Source organism: Oncorhynchus tshawytscha, linkage group LG05 (genome assembly GCF_018296145.1).
Source record: "Oncorhynchus tshawytscha isolate Ot180627B linkage group LG05, Otsh_v2.0, whole genome shotgun sequence".
Taxonomy (NCBI): domain Eukaryota; kingdom Metazoa; phylum Chordata; class Actinopteri; order Salmoniformes; family Salmonidae; genus Oncorhynchus; species Oncorhynchus tshawytscha.
This window is the reverse complement of record NC_056433.1, coordinates 22,305,371-22,328,815: the sequence shown is the minus strand read 5'-3', so window position 1 is coordinate 22,328,815 and position 23,445 is coordinate 22,305,371. Positions and strand designations below refer to the sequence as shown.

At 41.6% G+C, this 23,445-nt stretch overlaps 1 protein-coding gene and 1 long non-coding RNA gene across 7 annotated transcripts; one reads left to right on the top strand and one right to left on the bottom strand.

Annotated features, from left to right (window-relative positions):
• Positions 1-2,124: 2,124 nt before the first annotated feature.
• On the bottom strand, positions 2,125-8,527 carry LOC112250164. Of its 2 annotated transcripts, none has more exons than XR_002953501.2 (3): positions 8,284-8,527; positions 5,333-5,529; positions 2,125-2,184 (listed from the first exon to the last, which is right to left on the bottom strand). It is a non-coding gene; the product is annotated as an uncharacterized LOC112250164 (long non-coding RNA). The 2 variants fall into 2 exon arrangements; XR_002953502.2 differs by having other exon boundaries at positions 2,141-2,181.
• Positions 8,528-8,538: 11 nt separating this feature from the next.
• ttc13 (tetratricopeptide repeat domain 13) lies at positions 8,539-23,402 on the top strand. 5 transcript variants are annotated; one of them, XM_024420072.2, is made up of 23 exons: positions 8,540-8,741; positions 9,434-9,528; positions 9,677-9,752; positions 9,851-9,921; positions 10,168-10,233; positions 10,498-10,590; positions 10,942-11,058; positions 11,153-11,263; positions 11,376-11,458; positions 11,605-11,746; positions 15,989-16,163; positions 16,285-16,441; positions 16,630-16,760; positions 17,044-17,176; positions 17,348-17,440; positions 17,576-17,659; positions 17,749-17,818; positions 18,078-18,184; positions 19,817-19,952; positions 22,527-22,606; positions 22,774-22,852; positions 22,962-23,041; positions 23,136-23,402. In XM_024420072.2, exons 1-23 carry the CDS (start codon positions 8,561-8,563, stop codon positions 23,248-23,250), a joined length of 2,475 nt encoding a protein of 824 aa, XP_024275840.2. In that variant the 5' UTR covers positions 8,540-8,560; the 3' UTR covers positions 23,251-23,402. The 5 variants fall into 5 exon arrangements, 4 of the variants coding, with proteins under 4 accessions (XP_024275840.2, XP_024275839.2, XP_024275838.2 ...); XM_024420071.2 differs by having other exon boundaries at positions 18,075-18,184; XM_024420070.2 differs by having other exon boundaries at positions 17,734-17,818.
• Positions 23,403-23,445: the final 43 nt, after the last annotated feature.

Genomic DNA, 23,445 nt, shown 5'->3' with positions numbered 1-23,445 from the left:
ATCTGAATGAATCCCCTCTTCACACACTCACACTTCATACACCAGCGTGTGTCCCTTAGAGTACAATATGAGCTACTTGTATTCAAAGGAGAAGTAGGGATAAATATTGACTAGCATGAAGTGCCCTTTTGGCAGTGGTGGAAAAAGTACCCAGTTTTCCTACTTGAGTAAAAGTAAAGATACCCTAATTGAAAATGACTCAAGTAAAAGTGAAAGTCACCCAGTAAAATCCTACTTGAGTAAAAGTTTTTAAGTATTTGGTTTTAAATATACTTAAGTATCAAAAGTAAATGTAATTGCTCAAATATACTTAAGTATCAAAAGTAAAAGTATAAATCATTTCAAATTCCTTATATTAAGTAAACCAGACAGCACCATTTCTTATTTTTTAAAGTTACAGATAGCCAGGGTCACGCTCCAACAGTCAGACATAATTTACAAACTAAGCATTTTTGTTTAGTGAGTCCGCCAGATCAGAGGCAGTAGGGATGACCAGGGATGTTCTCATGATAAGTGTGTGAATTAAACAATTTTCCTGTCCTGCTAAGCATTCAAAATGTATCAAGTACTTTTGGGTTTCAGGAAAATGTATGGAGTAGAAAGTAGGTCATTTTCTTTAGGAATGTAGTGAAGTGAAAGTAAATGTTGTCAAAAATATAAATAGTAATGTACAGATACCCCAAAAAATGACTTAAGTAATACTTTCAAGTATTTTTACTTAAGTACTTTACACCACTGCCTTTTGGAATGCAGCCTGTAGTGAACATGCCTCTGTGCTGGGCTGAGCACCTGTTTAAGAGATTGTGGTAGATTAACATAATCTTGATTGAAAGCAAATCCAAGGTATGTGTAATTCTGCCGCTGGGGTGGGACAGTTTACAACACAAGCAATGGGCTATGTACAACTGAGCTGTGCCAACATTCACAGACCACAAACACACTGCTCACCACAAAGCTTGAGCAATTAATGGGAAATAACACCAATAAATTCCCTTGGTTCTGCTAACGCTAGAAAACTAATACAGCTCAGGAATTTTCAGATGTATCCTTGAAGTTTGGTTTTATTCAGAAATATGATGAACACAAAACTAAAAACATCAAACAATTGTTGATAAACACTTACATTACTGGCAATCAAATATGGTGTGATTAGAAGCACATATGACCTTTATTGTGTCAACAGATGTGCTGTCTGAAACCTTGGTTAACTCGTCCAGAGGGTTTCGAAAAGCTGATTGAGAGTTTACAGCCCAGCTTTGGCACAGAACTGTCAGCCCTCCTTCAGTGATCCTGTCTGACTTTTACTCTCTGAGCCCTGGACCTGGCTGGCACTATCCTCATGAGCTTACACTGAGCTCTTCTTCATCTCCTTCACGGAGATAGAGAATTACAACCGCAAATTCTCTATTCTTCATGACATCTTTTGTCCCAATGACTCAAATGTTGTTTCCCTTTAACAGCACATTTATGCACTGGTCTCAACATTCTAATAGCTCTGATGTGATTCTTGTTATACTAAACTGATTATCCAGGCTCATGATCTACCACTACACCAGGTTGAATAATGCTGCACTCACTACATGCTTGCAGGAACACTTTCAGCATGTGTGCTTCAAATCAAATCAAATGTATTTATATAGCCCTTCTTACATCAGCTGATATCTCAAAGTGCTGTACAGAAACCCAGCCTAAAACCCCAAACAGCAAGCAATGCAGGTGTAGAAGCACGGTGGCTAGGAAAACCTCCCTAGAAAGGCCAAAACCTAGGAAGAAACCTAGAGAGGAACCAGGCTATGAGGGGTGGCCAGTCCTCTTCTGGCTGTGCCGGGTGGAGATTATAACAGAACATGGCCAAGATGTTAAAATGTTCATAAATGACCAGCATGGTCAAATAATAATAATCACAGTAGTTGTCGAGGGTGCAGCAAGTCAGCACCTCAGGAGTAAATGTCAGTTCGCTTTTCAAAGCCGATCATTTAGAGTATCTCTACCGCTCCTGCTGTCTCTAGAGAGTTGAAAACAGCAGGTCTGGGACAGGTAGCACGTCCGGTGAACGGGTCAGGGTTCCATAGCCACAGGCAGAACAGTTGAAACTGGAGCAGCAGCACGGCCAGGTGGACTTGGGACAGCAAAGAGTCATCATGCCAGGTAGTCCTGAGGCATGGTCCTAGGGCTCAGGTCCTGCTAGAGAGAGAAAGAAAGAGAGAATTAGAGAGAGCATACTTCAATTCACACAGGACACCGGATAAGACAGGAGAAGTACTCCAGATATAACAAACTGACTCTAGCCCCCCCGACACAAACTACCGCAGCATAATTACTGGAGGCTGAGACAGGAGGGGTCAGGAGACACTGTGGCCCCATCCGAAGATACCCCCAGACAGGGCCAAACAAGAAGGATATAACCCCACCCACTTTGCCAAAGCACAGCCCCCACACCACTAGAGGGATATCTTCAACCACCAACTTACCATCCTGAGACAAGGCCGAGTATAGCCCACAAAGATCTCTGCCACGGCACAACCCAAGGGGGTGCGCCAACCCAGACAGGAAGATCACGTCAGTGACTCAATCCACTCATGTGACGCACCCCTCCTAGGGACGGCATGAAAGAGCACCAGTAAACCAATGACTCAGCCTCTGTAATAGGGGTAGAGGCAGAGAATCCCAGTGGAGAAGGGGGAACCGGCCAGGCAGAGACAGCTACCTGTCTCCAAGGCTTACTACAGGGGTTGAAACCAGTTTGATTTCACAAGCAGTGGAATGTCTTTCAAAACATGGATCTACAATTACCCGCGACCACCTGAGGCCTTTCATAACACATTCCCCCTGTTTGAAGGCACCGGGCTGGGTCAGCACGTCAGGCATTAGAGATTATTTATTTGAGATGACACATTTCCCGTAAGTGACCGCCACTACTCTTTAGAATACACATTGCCAATTTACTTGATACATTAGCGTACAGTATGTGTCCGAGGAACATGTGGTGTTTAATCTCTGTTCTAGCATTGTTGTTTACATTTCCATCCACTTGACATGCCTTGTTGTTTGGATAAGGTACCGATTCTCACTATTCATTCAAGATACTCCTCTTACTATTTTCTCCACTTATGCCACGTGCTTGCAAGGCAAGCAGTCTAAAAACAATGACTATTTGTCATCCTGGACCATTCACGGATAGATGCTCAGATCCACTTGAGGTATCCTTGTAAGGATACCAAACAAAACATTTCAAAGCATAGTTCACTCAACGATGTAAAGGCTTGTTACAACTTGTGAGCACAACATGAATCGTGAACCGAGTTATGGCAGGAATGACAAAAATTAAACATTAAACATTTGATCACTGTACAAAAAGGAGAAACAAAAGATAAGACCAGTTCGAAAAATCTCTAAGGACAAAACAGTAAGTAATCAAAAATATTATTTTATTCACACTGACTTCAGGCTCTGTCTGCATACAATAATAGCATTTTCGGAGGACATTAGTGTGCTTCATACAGTTAAGAAACACCAACAAAGCAACTGGCTTTGGTCAGAAAAAATATAAAGGCTCTGTGTATGCACTACTTAACCAATAAGGTCTCAAGGGACCTCAGCATATACATTGCCTTCAGAAAGTATACCCCTTGACTTCTTCCATATTTTGTTGTGTTACAGCCAGTATTTTGTTTTTCAGTCATTTACACACAATAATGACAAACTGAAAACAAGTTTTTAGAAATGTTTGCTAATTTATTGAAAATTAAATACAGAAATATTTAATTTACATAAGTATGCAAACCCCTTAATCAATACTCTGCAGAAGCACAACCATTCTCAGTTCTTGTCATAGATTTTCAAGCAGATTTAAGTCAAAACTGTAACTCGGCCACTCGGGAACATTCGCTGTCTTCTTAGTAAGCTATTCCAGTATAGTTTTGGCCATCTCCCAGTGTCTGGTGGAACGCAGACAGAACCAGGTTTTCCTCTAGGATTTGCCTGTGCTTAGCTCCATTCTATTTCTTTTTTATACTGAAAAACTCCCCAATCCTTAACAATTACAAGCATACCCATAATCTGATGCAGCCACCACTATGCTTGAAAATATGGAGAGTGATACACTGTAATGTGTTGTTTTGGATTTGTCCCAAACATAACACTTTTTATTCAGGACAAAAAGTGAATTGCTTTGCCACATTTTTTGCAGTATTACTTTAATGCCTTGTTGCAAACAGGATGCATGTCTTGGAATATTTGTATTCTGTTCAGGCTTCCTTCTTTTCACTCTGTCAATTAAGTTAGTATTGTGGAGTAGCTACAATTTTGTTGATCCATCCTCAGCTTTCTAATTTCACAGCCATTAAACCCTGTAACAATTTTAAAGTCACAATTGGATTCATGGTGAAATCCCTGAGAATTTTTTTTCTCTCCGGCAACTGAGTTAGGAAGGACGCTTGTATTGACTGGGTGTATTGATACTCTATCAAAAGTGTAATTAATAACTTCACCATGCTCAAAGAGATATTCAATGTGTGCTTTTTAAAAATTGTACCCATCTACCAATAGGTGCCTTTCTTTTGGAAAACCTCCCTGGTCTTTGTGGTTGAATCTGTGCTTGAAATTCTCTGCTCGACTGAGGGACCTTAAAGATAATTGTATGTGTGGGGTACAGAGATTAGGTAGTCATTAAAAAATCATGTTTAACACTATTATTGAACACAGAGTCCTGAACTTATTTAGGCTTGCCATAACAAAGTGGTTGAATACTTACTAACTATAGATATTCAGATTTTCATTTTTGATGAATTCCACTTTGACATTATGAGGTATTATGTGTAGGTCAGTGACAAAAAGATCTTAATTTAATCCATTTTAAATTCAGGCTGTAACACAAGAAAATGTGGAAAAAGTCAAGGGGTGTAAATACTTTCTGAAGGCACTGTAAAGCCACCCTCTGTGAACATGTGTGTCAAATGCTTATTATTCCACAGCTCCTATACTTAATCATATAGGCTGCATCACCAAGAGAGTATTGCTCTCTTTTACTGTACAGCTTCAATGAAATAAGGCATTCAAGGCAATACGTTTGCTTTCTCTCTCTCTCTCTCTCTCTCTCTCTCTCATCTGTTCCATATCAAAATATTTGTTGCTTGTACACAGCCTGTGGGTTTTGGCATCGCACAGATTAAATAATATGTTCAATATGTCCTTTCTAAGGTGGTAGGTATTTCACAAATAGCCTCAGGAATGCCCAGTATCCTTATTAACTCCAATACCAACAGAGAGGTTTTTGTCAGTGTTTGACTATATGACTAGGCACACTCCACACAGCACTGATAGTTCCCCTCACCGCTCTCTGGTCCCGGGTATAATAGGCGCCATTGTAACAGTGTGTTCTTTAGGACCGGCCTGAAACAGGTCACTGGAACGGCAGGATGTCCGGTATGCTCCATGGAAGTGTCTGAAATGCCTGGGCTATGCACGTCTCCAATAGCAGACCCACACACACAGCCAGTGGGGAGAGCCTTCTGCTGCAGTATAGAATGACTGGAGAAGAGAGGAAATGATCAGAACACAAACATGACAATATGCAGGAAAAGTACTTGTTTTGAACAACTTCACATCATGTTAATCTCCTACTTGCTGTAGAATTGAGAAATACTGCTATCAGTACAATGAACTATGAATTCTACAGAAATCCAATATCAATCAAATGTATTCATAAAGCCCTTTTTACATCAGCAGTTGTCACAACGTGCTTAAACAGAAACCCAGCCTAAAACCCAAAGAGCAAACCATGCAGATGTAGAAGCACAGTGGCTAGGAAAAACTCCCTAGAAAGGCAGGAACCTAGGAAAAAACCTTGAGAGGAACAAGGCTCTGAGGGGTGGCCAGTCCTCTTCTGGCTGTGCCGGGTGGAGAATATAGTTCATGGCCATTAAAGCCAGATCGTTCTTCAAGATGTTCAAACATTCATAGATGACCAACAGGGTCAAATAATAATCATGGCGGTTATAGAGGGTGCAACAGATCAGTACCTCATGAGTAAATGTCAGTTGGCTTTCCATAGCCGAGCATTTAGAGGTTGAGACAGTATGTGCAGTAGAGAGAGCGAGAGGGGGAGAGAGAGAGGGGGGAGGGGTGGAAACCGCAGGTCCAGAACAAGGTAGCACAACTATCGAAGAGGTCAGGGTTCCATAGCCGCAGGCAGAAATGCAAAAACTGGACCAGCAGCACGACAAGGGCCATTACCCTGTGTATTATGAAAAACCACAGGGGCCACACAGAGACTAGTGCTTGCTTTGGGGGCCTGATTGTTGGGTGAAAAAAACATAAAGCATAATGGTAATGCAGTTTTAGTGAATGAATGGATTCGTTTTGGACAATTTTGGGACCATTTATAACTATTTAGTAACTCTAGAGAATAACAGAATTCATGTTCGAACATGGATTTTCAAGCTAGGAGTAAGAGCTGCCATCTGCTGGTGCACATCAATGCTCCTGCTCCTAATCATTACCCTGTGAGCTGATGGTTTCTATTTTAATAAAACATGACTGATGTGAAAAGTAGATAGATATGGGGTTCGATGTGTGAAGTAGGTTATTTACTAGTATCAATAATGAGTTATGAGAACTTTTCAATCCAATTCATTCGCTGAATTAACAGGAACAGAGATGGCGCTAAATGTGAGTGACTCTAATGGGAGAATTGGTACACTGAGGGAGGAGTTGGCTAATGTACCTCTGATAGCCTGAGAGTTGGACGTGAGCACAAACAGTTTGATGAGGCTGAAACAGAGCGGGGAATAGTCATGCTCCTATATGACTATAGGGATGAGCAGAATGTTTCCATAGCTGGACAGCAGTATGGCTTTCAGCATTAAGCTCAGTTCAAAGTCCTAGCCAAGCAGCATCTAAACCAGTTAAAGGAAGGACAGCACTCCGACAGAGAACGCACCCAATTCTGTAGACAAATGAACATGAAATCAGTACCAACCAGCAGAAGACTGTCATTTGTATGGAATCATTGTGAAAAGAAAGCAGAATGTCACTTCAACCAGACTTGGAAACATTGTTATAACATTGATATTAACATTGTCATATGCATGTTTGTTGATGAGTGCATGAGTTGTTATAGTAATAATGTGCTTTTTCCATGAGCAATACACCAAGAGCTGCCATCCCAAACATTCCCATTCGTTGGTGTATCTAATGATGTCTGCAGGGTCATTGTTCTGTTCAAATCCCTGCATTTGTGACCACCTCAGGTAGGACTTACGTAGCAGGCAAAACACACACAGCTTCTAGTGAATCTATAGAGGAAACTATCAATAAGACATACCATCATGTCTTGTGTCTCTCTGCAGAGAAAATGAAAATGCAACGCAACGTGCATCAAGTCTCATCCATTTTTGAAAGCATGCACTGTAATCTGACTATGGTGAATCGTTATTTGAGTGTCTTACTGTACATACGTTCAATGTAATGTTGAACAGAATGTGTGTGAAGGCTTGAGTTTAGCATAAAATGGCACCAATCAGAATAATGACTGATCATATTCAATGTACTTGTCCACAGGCCTTTGGAAGGATTCCTGAAAGAAGTAGAGACATTTACCCATTTCAGACAGAAGATGTGGTATGTTACCTGTAAAAAAATATAAGGCAATGTTTATATGACCCCTGTTCGAACAGTCCCTTATTTACCACTGAATTGCAGGTAAAATCCTTTTACATATCAGTGGGTACCTGGCAAATTGGGAGGGGTGTTGTTAAACCATGGGGGCTGTTTGCAGTTCAAATTTGGGAGGTGTTAAACAATGGAAGTGTTAATGAATTTACCTGCAAAAAGCAGAGAACCATTCACACAGACCCGACACCTGTATTTTGGTTACATGGTATATCCAGGAATCATGTCGAGGTCTTTTGGTGGATTTTATTTTCCACGTTTTTTACCCCGTACCCCTTTCAGATATACGAAATGGCTGTTGTAAAAATGCAAGCATGGTAAATTAGTGGGATTTTGGTCTGTGTATGAAAGAGATAAAACAGGCACTCCACACCAAGCATTTATCTAGCTTCTATGGCTAAACTAGTTAGACAGTTTACTGTTTAATCTGTTATAAGGTTAGAGACCCAACCTCTAACCAGAAATGTCAGCTAATAACTTGAATAGAAAAACAAAACCCAAGCTAACTACACCGCTGGCAGTGACAGCACCCTTCATTTCTAGCTAGCCTAGCATCATCAGTTAGGTAATATCTAAACCAGGAAATGAATATGGGCCAGCTAGTTAACTCACATATATTATTCTCTTCAAGATCCCATTACTGTAATCTTTGCGAAGCTCGTGCGCGTCCTTATTGCATTCAAAACATCTAAAGAACCCATTTGCCATTCTGTTTTATGTTGGCAACTTGGCAACGATAAGCAACCAGCTTGAGGAATCTGACTTCCTGGATTTATGCATGATTGGTCGGGAAATGTAGTCGTTTCCAGTTTGGCTAGCGGTTTGGGTCGAAAGGGGGCGTTGGTACCCGGGAACTACATTACCAATGCTCCCGCGCTCCTCATCTCACATGAAACACAACATGGCACCTGCTTGCCGGGGTGTTGTTGTGGTATGCCTCTCATTTCTGTATTTATCCCGTGCTATATTTTCCACTGAACACTTCTCTACACTTACTTTCTTTAATAGCGAACTGCATAGACATGGTTGCAGCTCCCCGTCAGAGTGGGAGGAATACGCAAGTGATTGCGGTAAGTTTTGCCACGTCCTCGTAACTCGCTGTGTTAATGTAGCTAGCTAGCAAAAGCTCTCTTTTTCCGCACCCGTTGACAGTAGGTTGGCTACTGTACGAGCTAGCAAGCGAGGGATATTACCCGCTCTCTCGTAGAGGTTAGGGTTTGATGGGAAAGGTCACGGTAGAATCAGAGGCTCCTCAACTGATATTTCAAGATTTAATAGTACTAATAATACTTCGACAAGGTCCTCAGTTCCCCTAATAATACGGTGTTATGATGTCCTCACCTAAATACATTTTATACACAATGTCAGCTAGTACATGCTGCGCGTCTTTCCTGCGCGTGAACGTAACCCAGAGCGCAACTCAAAGCACGCGGTTGTCTTGCTTGCACAGGTTCTGTATTGGAATGTGTAATCAATGTATTCAAATAAAATCTAATTACATTGCAACTGTGACTGAATCAAAAGATCTAGGATAATGAATGAAATATGAATGACTTTCCCACTGAATAATCACAAAGCTTGTAGTTAAGGCTTTTATGAATCAATCAACAATAAAATATGAGTATTTGATGTGACCAGTCCCTTCATTGCAGATCAGGTAAGAAGCCTGCAAATGTTTGTGATCCTTCTCTATCCCCATAATGACCAAGTTGGCAGCAGTCGGGTTGCTGTGTTGTGTCTGATGCTGTATATTTCCCCACAGAGTCCTCCATTCTACAGTTGGACAGCCCAGACTGTGAGGAAGGAAGCAACCCGCCATGCGAGTCTGTCTTCTCTCTCAACGCAGAGAAAATCCTGGTGAAATGCACAGAATTCACTAAGATCTCAATGCTTTTGCCTTGGCATTTTTGTTTGACTGACTCATCATTGTAGTGGAATATGACCCTTTTGTTTTCACAGTGGAGACTGAATGTGTACCTAACTACAATGATCTTCTTTCAATCAGAGCCAAGCCAAATTGTTCATAGAGCAGAAAAGATTCCCGTTTGCAGTGGACAACCACAACACAAATGAGGAGCTTGGTAAGTTAATCCTGTAAGAGTTTGGTATGTGGAGTGCATGCTATACATTTCTGCTATCAGTGCCCTTTTGCTTGACTCTCATTTTCTTTTCATTGCAGCTATAGGATATGTTCTTATTGGCAATGGACTCTACGATGAGGCCATTAAACACTTCTCCTTGTTACTACAGGTTGGTTAACATTCATAGATGCATGCATTACAACACACATCTGTAGATATGTCTTGGGCTGGCTTACTTGAGAGTTTGATTAATGCATATTATTTTATTTAGTCATATACATGAATAGTAGAGAGACACAGACTTAATTTACATTACATTACCTTTTCTCTTTCTCCTTGCTTTGAATATGATGTGTGGTTTGCATTTGCAATAAAGGGCACATTTCTTATCAGTGTTTGTTGTGCTCTGGTGTAGGGGGGTCCAGAGGTGGTCAGCGCCATCTACGGGAGAGGGATAGCATACGGGAAAAAGAGTCTGCAGGCAAGTGATCACATTCGCATGATACTGGAGTTCAGATAATATTGATACCAGAAGTTCTATTCAGTTAGCCAATATTTTCATTGTGACACATAAAAATCTAATCTGTGCAGCCTTTTGGTTATGAGAGTGCCTCCCCTGGGGACCCTACTCAGCAGTTAGCATGTGTGCGTATCAGTGGATGTGATTGATAAAGGCTGAGAGTGGTGCTTTTTTTGTCCTAGTGTGTTCAATGGAGGTGACACTGTCTCTTTTCTTCTATGGAAGGACATCAAGAATGCAGACTTGGCGCTGTTCGAGTTAACCCGAGTTATCACTCTGGAGCCCAACCGTCCTGAGGTGTACGAACAGCGGGCAGAGGTGAGGATAATGCTAAGCCTGTTATGGGTTAACCCTCTGTTGTGTTAGACCTTGTGTTAGGGTATTGGCTTTTTGGGGGGTTCACTATCATGCTTGAATTGTATTTCTCTTTGAATGGAGCAGGTTTCTATGTCACCACATGCAAAATTGTTACAAATGAGAGAGAGCGGTGGTATTCACTCAAACAGGCATTAAAAAAACTCTTCCACAGGAGGAAACCACTGTTGTATTAACAGTATGCCTTGACGTAGCCTAGTTACTAGAACATTGAACCCCCCCCACACAAGTAAAATGATGGGAAAGTATATTAGCCTCTGACTTTCAAGTTTTACTTGTATAATGTGCTTGCAGATTCTTTCTCCTCTTGGAAGGATCAGTGAGGCTCTGAGTGATCTCTCCAAAGCCATCCAGCTCCAGCCCTCCGCCCGCCTCTACAGACACAGAGGAACTCTGCTCTTCATTTCCGAGGTCAGACTGGCAATATATTCAAGTTTCTGATGAGTGTTGATATAGAGTTCAGTTCACACAGTGGGTTTTATAGGCTTTTGTTTTCTCTAAATAGGATTATGTGGCAGCTATGGAGGATTTTCAACAGTCTTTGGATCTGAAGAAAAACCAGCCCATTGCCATGCTATACAGAGGTCTAACCTTCTTCCACAGAGGAATGCTCAAGGTACAGACATTTTTGTAGAAAACCATAGTTGCTCAACTTTGAGTACTGCCAGTATAACCAGTTTTTGGTTATATCCCTGCACGTTTACGATACAGTTTTGTCTCCGATCCAGGAAGCCATTGAAACATTCAAGGAGGCCCTGAAATTAAAATCTGACTTCATAGATGCGTACAAAAGTCTCGGACAGGCCTACAGGTACAGTGGGGATGCTCTATGACTTGCTTTGGTTTCAACCAATGTGCCTCAAAGTTCGGGCCCGGAGTTCTTCCTAGTCAGGAAAAACTCAGGGCCTTTGCACTCATGGGTCAGTGCAGTAATTGATCCCTTTTGTGTGTCTGTAGGGAGCTGGGGGACTTTGAGGCAGCCATGGAGAGCTTCCAGAAAGCCCTGATGCTCAACCAGAACCACATCCAGTCTCTGCAGCTGAGAGGCATGATGCTATACCACCACGGCAGCCTCCAGGAGGCCATCGGCAACTTCAAGGTAATGGCCGTGTAACACACAGCTTCTTTCTCCTGACACAATCAGTCGACCACACATTACAAGTGATAACTAAAAATAGTTTTAATGTAGTTTAGTCTTAGTCATTTTGACCAAAATATCAAAGTTTTAGTCATTATTGTAATTTGAATAATTATTTAGTCTAGTTATTGTCAAAAGGACGAAGACAGTGGGCCATTTTAGTTACATCACATTTTTATTGCCTCATCAACCAATAGTAAACATAAATCACTGACTTCCATGTGCACAAACATAGCCTTGTCCTATCAACATATTTTTCTGCATAACATCCTATCACATGATTCTCTTTCCAACAGCCCAATTGGCAGCAGAACACATTACTCAGCAGCAGATTAAAAATCACATCTCTTGACAGGGCTCCAGATTAGCATTTTCCTCTGGTGGCACTGGTGCCCCTAACTCTTTCAGTTGACTTGGTCGCACCAATTTTTTTCCTGTGGCATCACACAATGGAACAAATTATGAATCACCTTATAAAGTCATTCACAGTGCTTTAGACGGTGTAATAGACTACTGAGATGATAGGCTATTCAATAACTAAGTTGTTACATCTAACATGTCCAAGCAGGAAGGCATGATTCAAGATATTTTGATGTGCAACCTAATCCAGGAATTGTCATGAATTGTGGGTTGACAATTAGGCATTGTTATATTTTACTGTTAAAATAGGGCTCCACAATATTCTGAATTTTGTGGTTCAATATAGATGAATTTGCCTATATCTTTATGTGTACTAATATCATAGGCTCATTTATTTTGGGGATAATTCACCACACGAAGTGAAAACTCAAAACACACTACTAGTTGTCATGTACAATGGTGTAAAGCACTTACGTAAAAATACTTGAAAGTACTGCTTAAGTAGTTTTTTGGGGTATCTGTACTTTATATTTTTCTCAACTTTTACTTTTACTCCACTACATTCCTAAAGAAAATATTGTACTTTTTACTCCTTACATTTTCTTGACACCCAAAAGTACCTGTTACATTTTGAATGCTTAGCAGGACAGAAATGTGTGTTATGTAGGCCACACTCTGACTGTCATCACCTTCCATATCCCCTATCTGTCTCCATGATGGCCTTTTTGCCTACTGTCCCATCGGCAGCCCCTCTGTGGTGACTCCGTAGGCCTCATGCATTAATGTGGCCTTACTTTGACGGCTACTACCAGGATGGTAGTTAGCCTAGCGGATAGGAGTGTTGGGCCAGTTACTGAAATCTGCCGATATGCCCTTGAGCAAGGTACTTAACCTTAATTCACCTTTTTTATAATGGCTGACCATGCCGTGACCCCACTCTCCGAGGGTGTCTTGGGGAGTTGGGATATGCAAAAAACACCAATATAGGCAACCACCAAATTAAATTATTATTAACTCTAATTGCTCCTGTAAGCTTCTCTGGATAAGTGTCTGTTAAATGACAAAAATGTATATACTACCGGTCAAATTTAGAACACCAACTCATTCACAGGTTTTTCTTTATTTTTACTATTTTCTACATTTGTAGAATAATAGTGAAAACATAAAAACTATGAAATAACACATGGAAACATGTAGTAACCAAAAAAAGTGGTAAACAAATTAAAATATATTTTAGATTCTTCAAAGTAGCCACCCTTTGCCTTGATGACAGCTTTGCACACTCTTGGCATTCTCTCAACCAGCTTCATGAGCTAGTCACCTGGAATGCATTTCAATTAACCGTTGTGCCTTCTTAAAAATTAATTTGTGGAAATTCTTTCCTTCTTAATGCATTTGAGTCAATCAGTTGTGTTGTGACAAGGTAGGGGTGGTATACAGAAGCCCTATTTGGTAGAAGACCAAGTCCATATTTTGGCAAGAATTCAAATAAGCAAAGGAAACGACAGTCCATCATTACTTTAACTTCTCTAGGGTAGGGGGCAGCATTTGTAATTTTGGATGAAAAGCATGCCCAAATTAAACGGCTTGCTACTCGGGCCCAGGGGATATGATATGTATATTGGATAGAAAACACTCTAAAGTTTCCAAAACTGTTAAAATAGTGTCTGTGAGTATAACAGAACTGATTTGGCAGGTGAAAAACTACTTCCTGATTGGATTTTTCTTTTGGTTTTGCAGTTTTCTATTCAATGCCATTACAGTATCCATTGACTTAGGACTCAAATTGCAGTTCCTATGCCTTCCACAAGATGTCAACAGTCTTTAGAAATTGTTTCAGGCTTGTATTCTGATAAATGAGAGAGTGAGACCAGTCTGAATGAGTGGACCCTACCGTGTCACAGAGCTTTTTCATGCTCAGTCCCGAGAGAGCGCCTTTCTTGTTTACATTTTATATTGACAACGTTATTGTCCGGTTGAAATATTATATATCATTTAGGCTAAAAGCAACCTGAGGTTTGAATATAAAGATCGTTTGACATGTTTGTATGAACTTTACGGATACAATTTTGATTTTTTTGTCTGCCTTTTTTGACTGCTTTTGAGCCTGTGGATTACTGAAGAAAACGCGCAAACAAAACAGAGGTTTTTGGATATAAAGAGACTATCGAACAAAAGGAACATTTATTGAGTAAATGAATATCTTCTGAGTGCCACTATATGAAGATCATCAAAGGTAAGGGAATAATTTTATCTCTATTTCTGACTTGTGTAACTTCTACTTAGCTGGTTACTGTTTGTAATGATTTGTCTGCTGGGCTATGTTCTCAAATAATCTTAAAGTATGCTTTTGCCGTAAAGCATTTTTTAAATCTGACACCGTGGTTGGATTCACAAGAAGTTCATATTTTACATAGGTTTAAAGATTTTTTTGTTTTCTGAATTTTTATGAGTATTTCTGTATTTGGCGCTCTGCAATCTCACTGGATGTTGGCCAGGTGGGACGCTAGCGTTCCACATACCCTAGAGAACACGTTCTCATTTGCAGCAATGACCTGGAGAATAGTTACAGGGGAGAGGAGGGGGATGAATGAGCCAATTGTAAACTGGGGATTATTAGGTGACCGTGATGGTTTGAGGGCCAGATTGGGAATTTAGCCAGGACACCAGGGTTTAATACCCCTACTCTTACGATAAGTGCCATGGGCTCTTTAATGACCTCAGAGAGTCAGGACACCCGTTTAACGTCCCATCCGAAAGACGGCACCCTACACAGGGCAGTGTCCCCAATCACTGCCCTGGGGCATTGGGATATTTTTTTAGACCAGAGGAAAGAGTGCCTCCTACTGGCCCTCCAACACCACTTCCAGCAGCATCTGGTCTCCCATCCAGGCACTGACCAGGACCAACCCTGCTTAGCTTCAGAAGAAAGCCAGCAGTGGTATGCTGCTGGTTCAAAGACATGAAGGTCAGCCAATACGGAACATTTCAAGAACTTTGAATGTTTCTTCAAGTGCAATCGCAAAAACCATCAAGCGCTATGATGAAACTGGCTCTCATGAGGACTGCCACAGGAAGACCCAGAGTTACCTCTGCTGCAGAGGATAAGTTCATTATAGTTACCAGCCTCAGAAATTGCAGTCCAAATAAATGCCTCACAGAGTTCAAGTAGCACACATCTCAACATCAATTGTTCAGAGGAAACTGTGTGAATCAGGCCTTCATGGTCAAATTACTGCTGACCCACTGGAATTGTGATACAGTGAATTATAAGTGAAATAATCTTGTGTCATGCACAAAGTAGATGTCGTAACCAACTTGCCAAAACTAGTTTGTTAACAAGAAATTTGTGGAGTGTTTGAAAAATGAGTTTTAATGACTCCAACCCAAGTGTATGTCAACTTTCGACTTCAAGTGTGTGTGTGATGAGGCGTCACTGCAGTACCTGATTCGAATCCAGGCTGTATTACATCCGGCCGTGACTGGGAGTCCCATATGGCGGCGCACAATTGGTCCGGGTTTGGCCGGGGTAGACCATCATTGTAAATAAGAATTTGTTCTTAACTGACTTGCCTAGTTAAATAAAACACATCAGCTAACAGGACCGTGTCACGTGCTTCCCACACTACCTGTGGAGAATGTGGTTTGGTGGGGTCATGATTAATCAGTCTAGAGCCGTCACCCGCAGGCCGTTCAAACAGTCATCAGCGATCTGCAGTAATATCCATTTTGAGTCAGAATTGTATGTGTGAATTTGAGGTTCCCTCCCTTTTTTTGTTATTACACCTATGTGCGTCATTGGACTTGATGTGCAACACTTTCATGTTGAATTGTGTTTTGCAGAGATGTCTACAGCTGGAGCCCTACAATGAGGTATGTCAGTACATGAAGGGTCTGAGCCACGTGGCTATGGGGCAGTTCTATGAAGGCATCAAGGCTCAGACGAAAGTCATGTTGAACGACCCTCTGCTGGGCCAGAAAGCAAGCTCGGAGTATCTCAAAGTGAAATACCTCAGAGGTGAGTGCAGCATTCATGACCTCTCAACTAACATTTCAACCTGAAGCTGAATGTTTTATCTTTGATCGTTTCTTGCCTCTGGAGATTGATGGTTTGAATCTCTCATGCCCCCCCCCCACAGAATACTCTCGCTACTTGCACTCACATCTTGACATACCTGTGGCAGAATACAATGTTGATCAGGATCTTCCAGGAAACTTCAAAAACCACTGGGCAAAAAACCTCCCTTTTCTAATAGAAGACTATGAGGAGCAGCCAGGACTGCAGCCTCATATTAAGTGAGTTCTAAGGGATATAAACCTGCTTCTGACTGAACACAGTTCTATATATTCTGCCAGCATTGCGGTATAGGCTAACTGATAAGTTATAGAGTAGGCTCAGTTACTGTAGTTGACATGGACCTACTGAGTGTTTGTGCTATTCAACCCATTTGTAACTGATCTTGTTTCATGCCTTGTCATTGTAGGGATGTTCTACCTCAGAACTTTGAAAGCTACAACACTGAAGTTCAGAAGCTCATTTGCACAGCTGATCACCTTGGTGCCCTTATGCAATACAATACACCAGGATTTCTTCCAAATCGCAGAATACACAGAGGTGGGTGAGTCACCTAGACACATTAGAATTCATACTAAAATCTGTTGTCCTCTTGTGTACCTTCTCGGCTGAAATCAGATTAAGTAACTCTATAACTTTAATGTACTAGTATCAGCCCTGAACTTGTTAAAAAAAAACCTATGCATGCTGGTATGAAAGTTGTTGTTTTTTCTTTCTGGAATACGTCATCTCTGATCCCATCCTATGTCTTAAGTCCGGTAGCTCCATAACAGTATATTTCAAAGTTCTGAAATGTAACATGTTCTGTGTTTCACTTCAAAAGCTATGGGTCTGGCGACCCTAGAGGTCATGCAGGCTATGCAGCGCACCTGGAGCAACTCAAAGGTGCGAGTCAATGGCAAAACCAGGCAGATGCAGTGGAGAGACATGTTCGATATAGCTGTCAAATGGAGGAGGTGAGGTTTGGGTGTGAGACTGTTTGAGAAAGTTACTATACAATAACGTTATTACAACAATGCACATCTGCAGTATCTATCAACACCCGGTCTGCAGTTTCTTTATTGTCAGTCTGTGAGGTTTGATACATCTTTCATGTCAAGTCATTTTGTTGTTCTGTCCCTGTGAAGGATCGCTGATCCAGACCAGCCTGTTCTTTGGCTGGACCAGATGCCTGCCAGAAGTCTCAGCCGAGGGTTCAATAACCATATCAACCTCATCAGGTAACCTAAAGGAAAATGACATATCATCTCAAAGATAGATTTACACAGAAACTAACAGATAACAAACTGTAGAGTCAAGTTGTATTTTTAGATATCCTTTTTGATAATGTGGTTTTCCTGTTTTTTGCCTCACAGAGGACAGATCATCAACATAAGATACTTGGCGTATTTTGAGAAAATACTCAACTTCATCAAAGATCGAATATTGGTTTACCATGGGTGGGTCTTTTAAAGAAAATACAGATAGCTTTCTATTGGAGAAATATCTTGGCTTACTTATGCATTGTCCTCAGGGCATATAACCCAAGAGGCCTACTGGAAGTCAGACTAGCACTGGAAAATGTGGACAAGGTGGAAGACCTTCTCCCCATAATGAAGGTAGTAATAAGGAACAACACCCAGATAAGAAAATATTGACTCCTCAAAATAGTATGATATAGAGTTTTCAGATTCTGGACCCAGGGGGCATAGCTCTGAGGCCTGATATATTCATGGACATATAGGTCCTAGGAACGACTAAGTGGGGTGTGCTAGATACGATATAATGTGCTAAAAGGTCTATTGCAAAAACATCCAAATTGAGATATCAACTTGGCATGACTTTCACAACTGTCTTTTCATTTTTATCCTGAAGCAGTTTAACAGTAAAACAAGGGATGGCTTCACAGTGAACTCCAAGGTGCCTAGTCTAAAAGATCCCGGGAAAGAATATGATGGTTTCACAATCACCATAACAGGAGACAGGTCAGTTTATTTCGTTCTAATAAATTAATAACGAACTCCTCTCTTGACATTATAGTTTCCATCAGTGGTTTGCCTAAGCTTTTCCAATCGTACAGAAATTTGAGACACATTTTCTCATCACTGAACATAATTTAACGTGGATAAACATCACGGTTTATTATGTCAGCTCAGTTGAAAGCAGTTAAGTACTTCAATGCATTGTATATTTTTGTTCATTCGAATTCAGCGCTCAGGGGTTTCTGTTAGGGAACCTCTATGGATTTCACATGACTGGGAATACAGATATGCATCTGTTGGTCACAGATACCTTAAAGAAAAGGTAGGGGCATAGATCAGAAAACCAGTCAGTATCTGGTGAGACCACCATTTGCCTCATGCAGAGCGACATTTCCTTTGCATGAAGTTGATTGTGGCCTGTGGAATGTTTTCTCACTACTCTTCAATGGCTGTGTGAAGTTGCTGGATATTGTCGGGAACCAGAACACGCTATCGTGCACGTCGATCCAGAGTATCCCAAACATGCTCAATGCGTGACATGTCTAGTAAGTATGTGGACCATGGAAGAACTGGGATATTTTCAGCTTCCAGGAATTGTGTACAGATACTTGCGATATGGGTCTGTGCATTATTATGCTGAAACATGAGGTGATGGCAGCTGATGAATGGCACGACAATGGGCCTCAGGTCCTCGTCACAGTATTTCTGTGCATTCAAATTGCCATTGCTAAAATGCAATTGTGCTCATTGTCCGTAGCTTATGCCTGCCCATACCATAACCCCACCGCCCCCATGGGGCACTCTGTTCACATCGTTGACATCAGCAAACCCACAGTTTCATCAGCTGTCTGGGTGGCTGGCCTCAGACAATCTCGAAGGTGAAGAAGCCGGATGTGGAGGTCCTGGGCTGGAGTGGTTACACGTGCTATGCGGTTGTGAGGCCGGTTGGACGTACTGCCGAATTATCTAAAATGACATTGGAGGCGGCTTATGGTAGAGAAATGAACATTAAATTACCTGGCAACAGCTCTGGTAGACATTCATGCAGTCAGCATGCCAATTACATGCTCCCTTAACTTGAGACATCTGTGGCATTGTGTTGTGTGACACAACTTCACATTTTAGAGTGGCCTTTTATTGTCCCCAGCGCAAGGTGCACCTGTGTAATGAACATGCCATTTAATCCACTTCTTGATTTGCCACACCTGTTATGTGGATGGATTATTTTAGCAAAGGATAAATGCTCACTAACAGGGATGTGACATTTGTGTACAAAATTTGAGAGAAATAAGCTTTTTGTTGGATGGAACATTTCTGGATTTTTTTATTTCAGCTCATGAAACATGGGACTGACATTTTTTTCCTGTTGCGTTTTATATTTTTGATCAGTATTGAAACAGCCAATACCCTATTTGAACCTATTGAATTCTTTGTCATTCAGTTCGGACTTTCAAAAAAAAAACTTGAAATACAAAGCTTGAAATATGATTCAGCTTTTTATTCTACCTCTAACCCTACAGCTTTCACCAAAGTGTGCCTTGTTATCTGTCCCATGATGAATGTTGATGTATGTACAGTTGATGTCCATAGAGACCAAGGTGTTTGTTCAGACGGTGTGTATTTGTGTTACCTTAGAGTGGGGAACATGCTGTTCTCAGTGGAGACCCAGACCACAGAGGAGCGCACTCAGCAGTACCAGTCTGAGATTGAGTCCATCTACAAAGACCTGACTGCCAAAGGCAAGGCTCTAATGCTGTCCACTGAACTTGGGGTATACTCTCTCTCTTCCCCTCTCTTCTTCACTATTCCCTCTGTTTTATTTTCTATGACTGTCAGTGTTGGCTTCCAGTTGTGCGATTTTTAAATGCCATCTCAACAATCTGATCCATACTGTTGCTTTCCTATCTGATGTAACGCACATGTTTTTCTATTTTCTATTGTCGTGTTGATAGATTTATTCTCTACCACTGAAAATATGGAGCAGTTTGTTTCATATGAGGCTACCTAACCTGTTAAAGGGAAAATCCACTCAAAAACATAAAACTCAGCAACAACAAAAAAACGTCCCTTTTTCAGGACCCTGTCTTTAAAGGATAATTCGTAAAAATCCAAATAACTTCACAGATCTTCATTGTAAAGGGTTTAAACACTGTTTTCCCATGCTTGTTAAACGAACCATAAACAATTAATGACCTTTCTACTGACTCTGAAAAACACCAAAAGAAAGCTGCCCTGGATCCCTGCTCATCTGCGTGAATGTGCCTTAGGCATTTTTTTTTCACTTTTATTTAACCAGGTAGGCTAGTTGAGAACAAGTTCTCATTTACAACTGCGACCTGGCAAAGATAAAGCAAAGCAGTGCAACACAAACAACAACACAGAGTTACACATGGTATAAACAAACATACAGTAGAAAAAGTTTATAGACAGTGTGTGAAAATGAGGTAGGATAACGGATGTAAGGCAATAAATAGGCCATAGTGGCAAAATAATTGTATAGCAATTAAACACTGGAGTGATAGATATGCAGAAGATGAGTGTACAAGTAGAGATACTGGGGTGCAAAGGAGGAAAAATAGATAACAGTATGGGGATGAGGTAGTTAGGCTATGTATAGGTGCAGTAATCTGTGAGCTGCTCTGACAGCTGGTGCTTAAAGCTAGTGAGGTAAGAGTCTCCAGCTTCAAAGATTTTTGCAGTTCCTTCCAGTTATTGGCAGCAGAGAACTGGAAGGAAAGGTGGCCGATAGGAATTGGCTTTGGGGGTGACCACTGAAATATACCTGCTGGAGTGCGTGCTACGGGTGGGTGCTGCTATGGTGACCAGTGAGCTGAGATAAGGCGGGGCTTTACCTACTAAAGACTTATAGATGACCTGGAGCCAGTGGGTTTGGCGACGAATATGAAGCGAGGGCCAGCCAACGAGAGCAAATAGGTCGCAATGGTGGGTAGTATATGGGGCTTTGGTGACAAAACGGATGGCACTGTGATAGACTGCATCCAATTTGCTGAGTAGAGTGTTGGAGGCTATTTTGTAAATTACATCGCCGAAGTCAAGGATCGGTAGGCTAGTCAGTTTTTTTACAAGGCTATGTTTGCAAGGAGGCATGAGGACTGCAGATGTGGCCAGCACAATAAATTGCAATGTCTGTACTGTGACACGCCTAAGACAGCGCTACAGGGAGACCGGATGAACAGCTGATCGTCCTCGCAGTGGAAGACCACGTGTAACAACACCTGCACAGGATCGGTACATCCGAACATCACACCTGCGGGACAGGTACAGGATGGCAACAACAACTGCCCGAGTTACACCAGGAATGCACAATCCCTCCATCAGTGCTCATACTGTCCGCAATAGGCTGAGAGAGGCTGGACTGAGGGCTTGTAGGCCTGTTGTAAGGCAGGTCCTCACCAGACATCACCGGCAATAACGTTGCCTATGGGCACAAACCCACCATTGCTGGACCAGACAGGACTGGTAAAAAGTGCTCTTCACTGACGAGCCGCGGTTTTGTCTCACCAGGGGTGAAGGCCGGATTCGCGTCCAGTGCGAAGGAATGAGCGTTAAACCGAGGCCTGTACTCTTGACTATCCTACCGATCAATTTGGAGGTGGAGGGTCTGTCATGGTCTGGGGCGGTGTGTCACAGCATCATCGGACTGAGCTTGTTGTCATTGCAGACAATCTCAACGCTGTGCGTTAAAGGGAGTCTTTCCTCACATTAAAAGAAGTCCTCCTCCCTCATGTGGTACCCTTCCTGCAGACTCATCCTGACATGACCCTCTAGTATGACAATGCCACAATGCCACTGTGCGTGATTTCCTGCAAGACAGGAATGTCAGTGTTCTGCCATAGCCAGCGAAGAGCCCGCATCTCAATCCCATTGAGCACGTCTGGAACCTGGATCGGAGGGTGAGGGCTAGGGCCTTGGTGGAAGAATGAGGTAACATCTCGCTTCAAGAACTGGCTAATCTGGTTCATGAGGAGGAGATGCACTACGGTACTTAATGCAGCTGGTTGCCACACCAGATACTGACTGTTACTTTTGATTTTGACCCCCGTTCAGTTTGTCTCAGTTGAATCTTATGTACATAGAAATATTTACACATGCTAAGTTTGCTGAATATAAACGCAGTTGACAGTGAGAGGATGTTTCTTTTTTTGCTGAGTTTAATTTCTTTCTTGATAAAGTCCCAAAAGGTTTGGAAGTCAGCGGTCAAGCCTTCAAGATATTGGACTTTCAAGAAGCAATGTGTCACTGGCCACATCATCATTGTGTAATGATATTACCTCTAAGTGGATCCTGTAGCATGAATTGTGGTGTTTTTGTTTCTATCTTTTAGGATGCAGATGCAGTGTGTAATTTAATCCTCTCCCTGGTTTACTACTTCTGTAACCTTATGCCCCTCTCCAGAGGGTCCAGGTAAGTTTTGTCCAAATCATATTTTCTGCTATAACCATCAATACATGTTAAGGCATATGTTTCAGTTGGTCTTCTCTTGAATGGTGATTTAATTTTGTGAAGCGGTTTTTAGTTATGAAATCAGTCCAATTTCCCCCCCAATTTTTTTGTTGTTTCCCTTTTTTCAGTGTTGTGGCATACTCTGTTGTCATGGGAGCACTGATGGCCAGTGGAAAGGAGGTGATAGGCAGAATCCCCAAAGGGAAGGTAATAGTGGCGTTTTGCTCTACTTTACACTACTTCATTCTAATACGTTACATTTCCCAGTGGTGGTATCAATGTGCCTGGTTTAAGTATTTTTCTTGTTTTTTTTCAGTTGGTTGATTTTGAAGCCATGACAACACACAGTCCTGAAAGCTTTAGTAAAACAGCTAAAAACTGGATGAATTTAAAGAGGTGAGTAGCTCGATGTGCCCACTGTTATCAACTTTAACCACGTCATAAGTTGGCCAATTATTGTGTTGATAACCTTTTTTTTTTTTTACCTCAGCCTACCATTGTGGTACCAGAGTCTTCCATCGGTAGCAGAAACGTTCCAGACGACTAGAACCATGATAGAGGTCCTCAACACGGACTCGACATCACACTGTCCAAAGAAGTCCTAACGCCACTTCTCCTGATGAGAACAAGGGCCACTTTCCCTGTCCACTCTCTCTGCTCATAGTCTCTCCGGCCAAGCTCAACCCCCAAAGCACAACGTCTGCCTAAACATGATTTATGGGAACTCCATGTTGTTCAGATATGTATGCAATACCAGCAAAACTCTAGTAGGGTCTAGTATGTAAAAGCTAAGAAGCATA

Bases quoted from the DNA above. Each gene is read 5' to 3' on its own strand.
- ttc13 (XM_024420069.2), top strand. From the start codon at position 8,561: ATGAAACACAACATGGCACCTGCTTGCCGGGGTGTTGTTGTGGTATGC. The intron at 9,922-10,167 runs GTTGGTTAACAT...GCTCTGGTGTAG, and splicing joins ACTTCTCCTTGTTACTACAG to GGGGGTCCAGAGGTGGTCAG. The intron at 16,442-16,629 runs GTGAGTTCTAAG...TTGTCATTGTAG, and splicing joins GGACTGCAGCCTCATATTAA to GGATGTTCTACCTCAGAACT.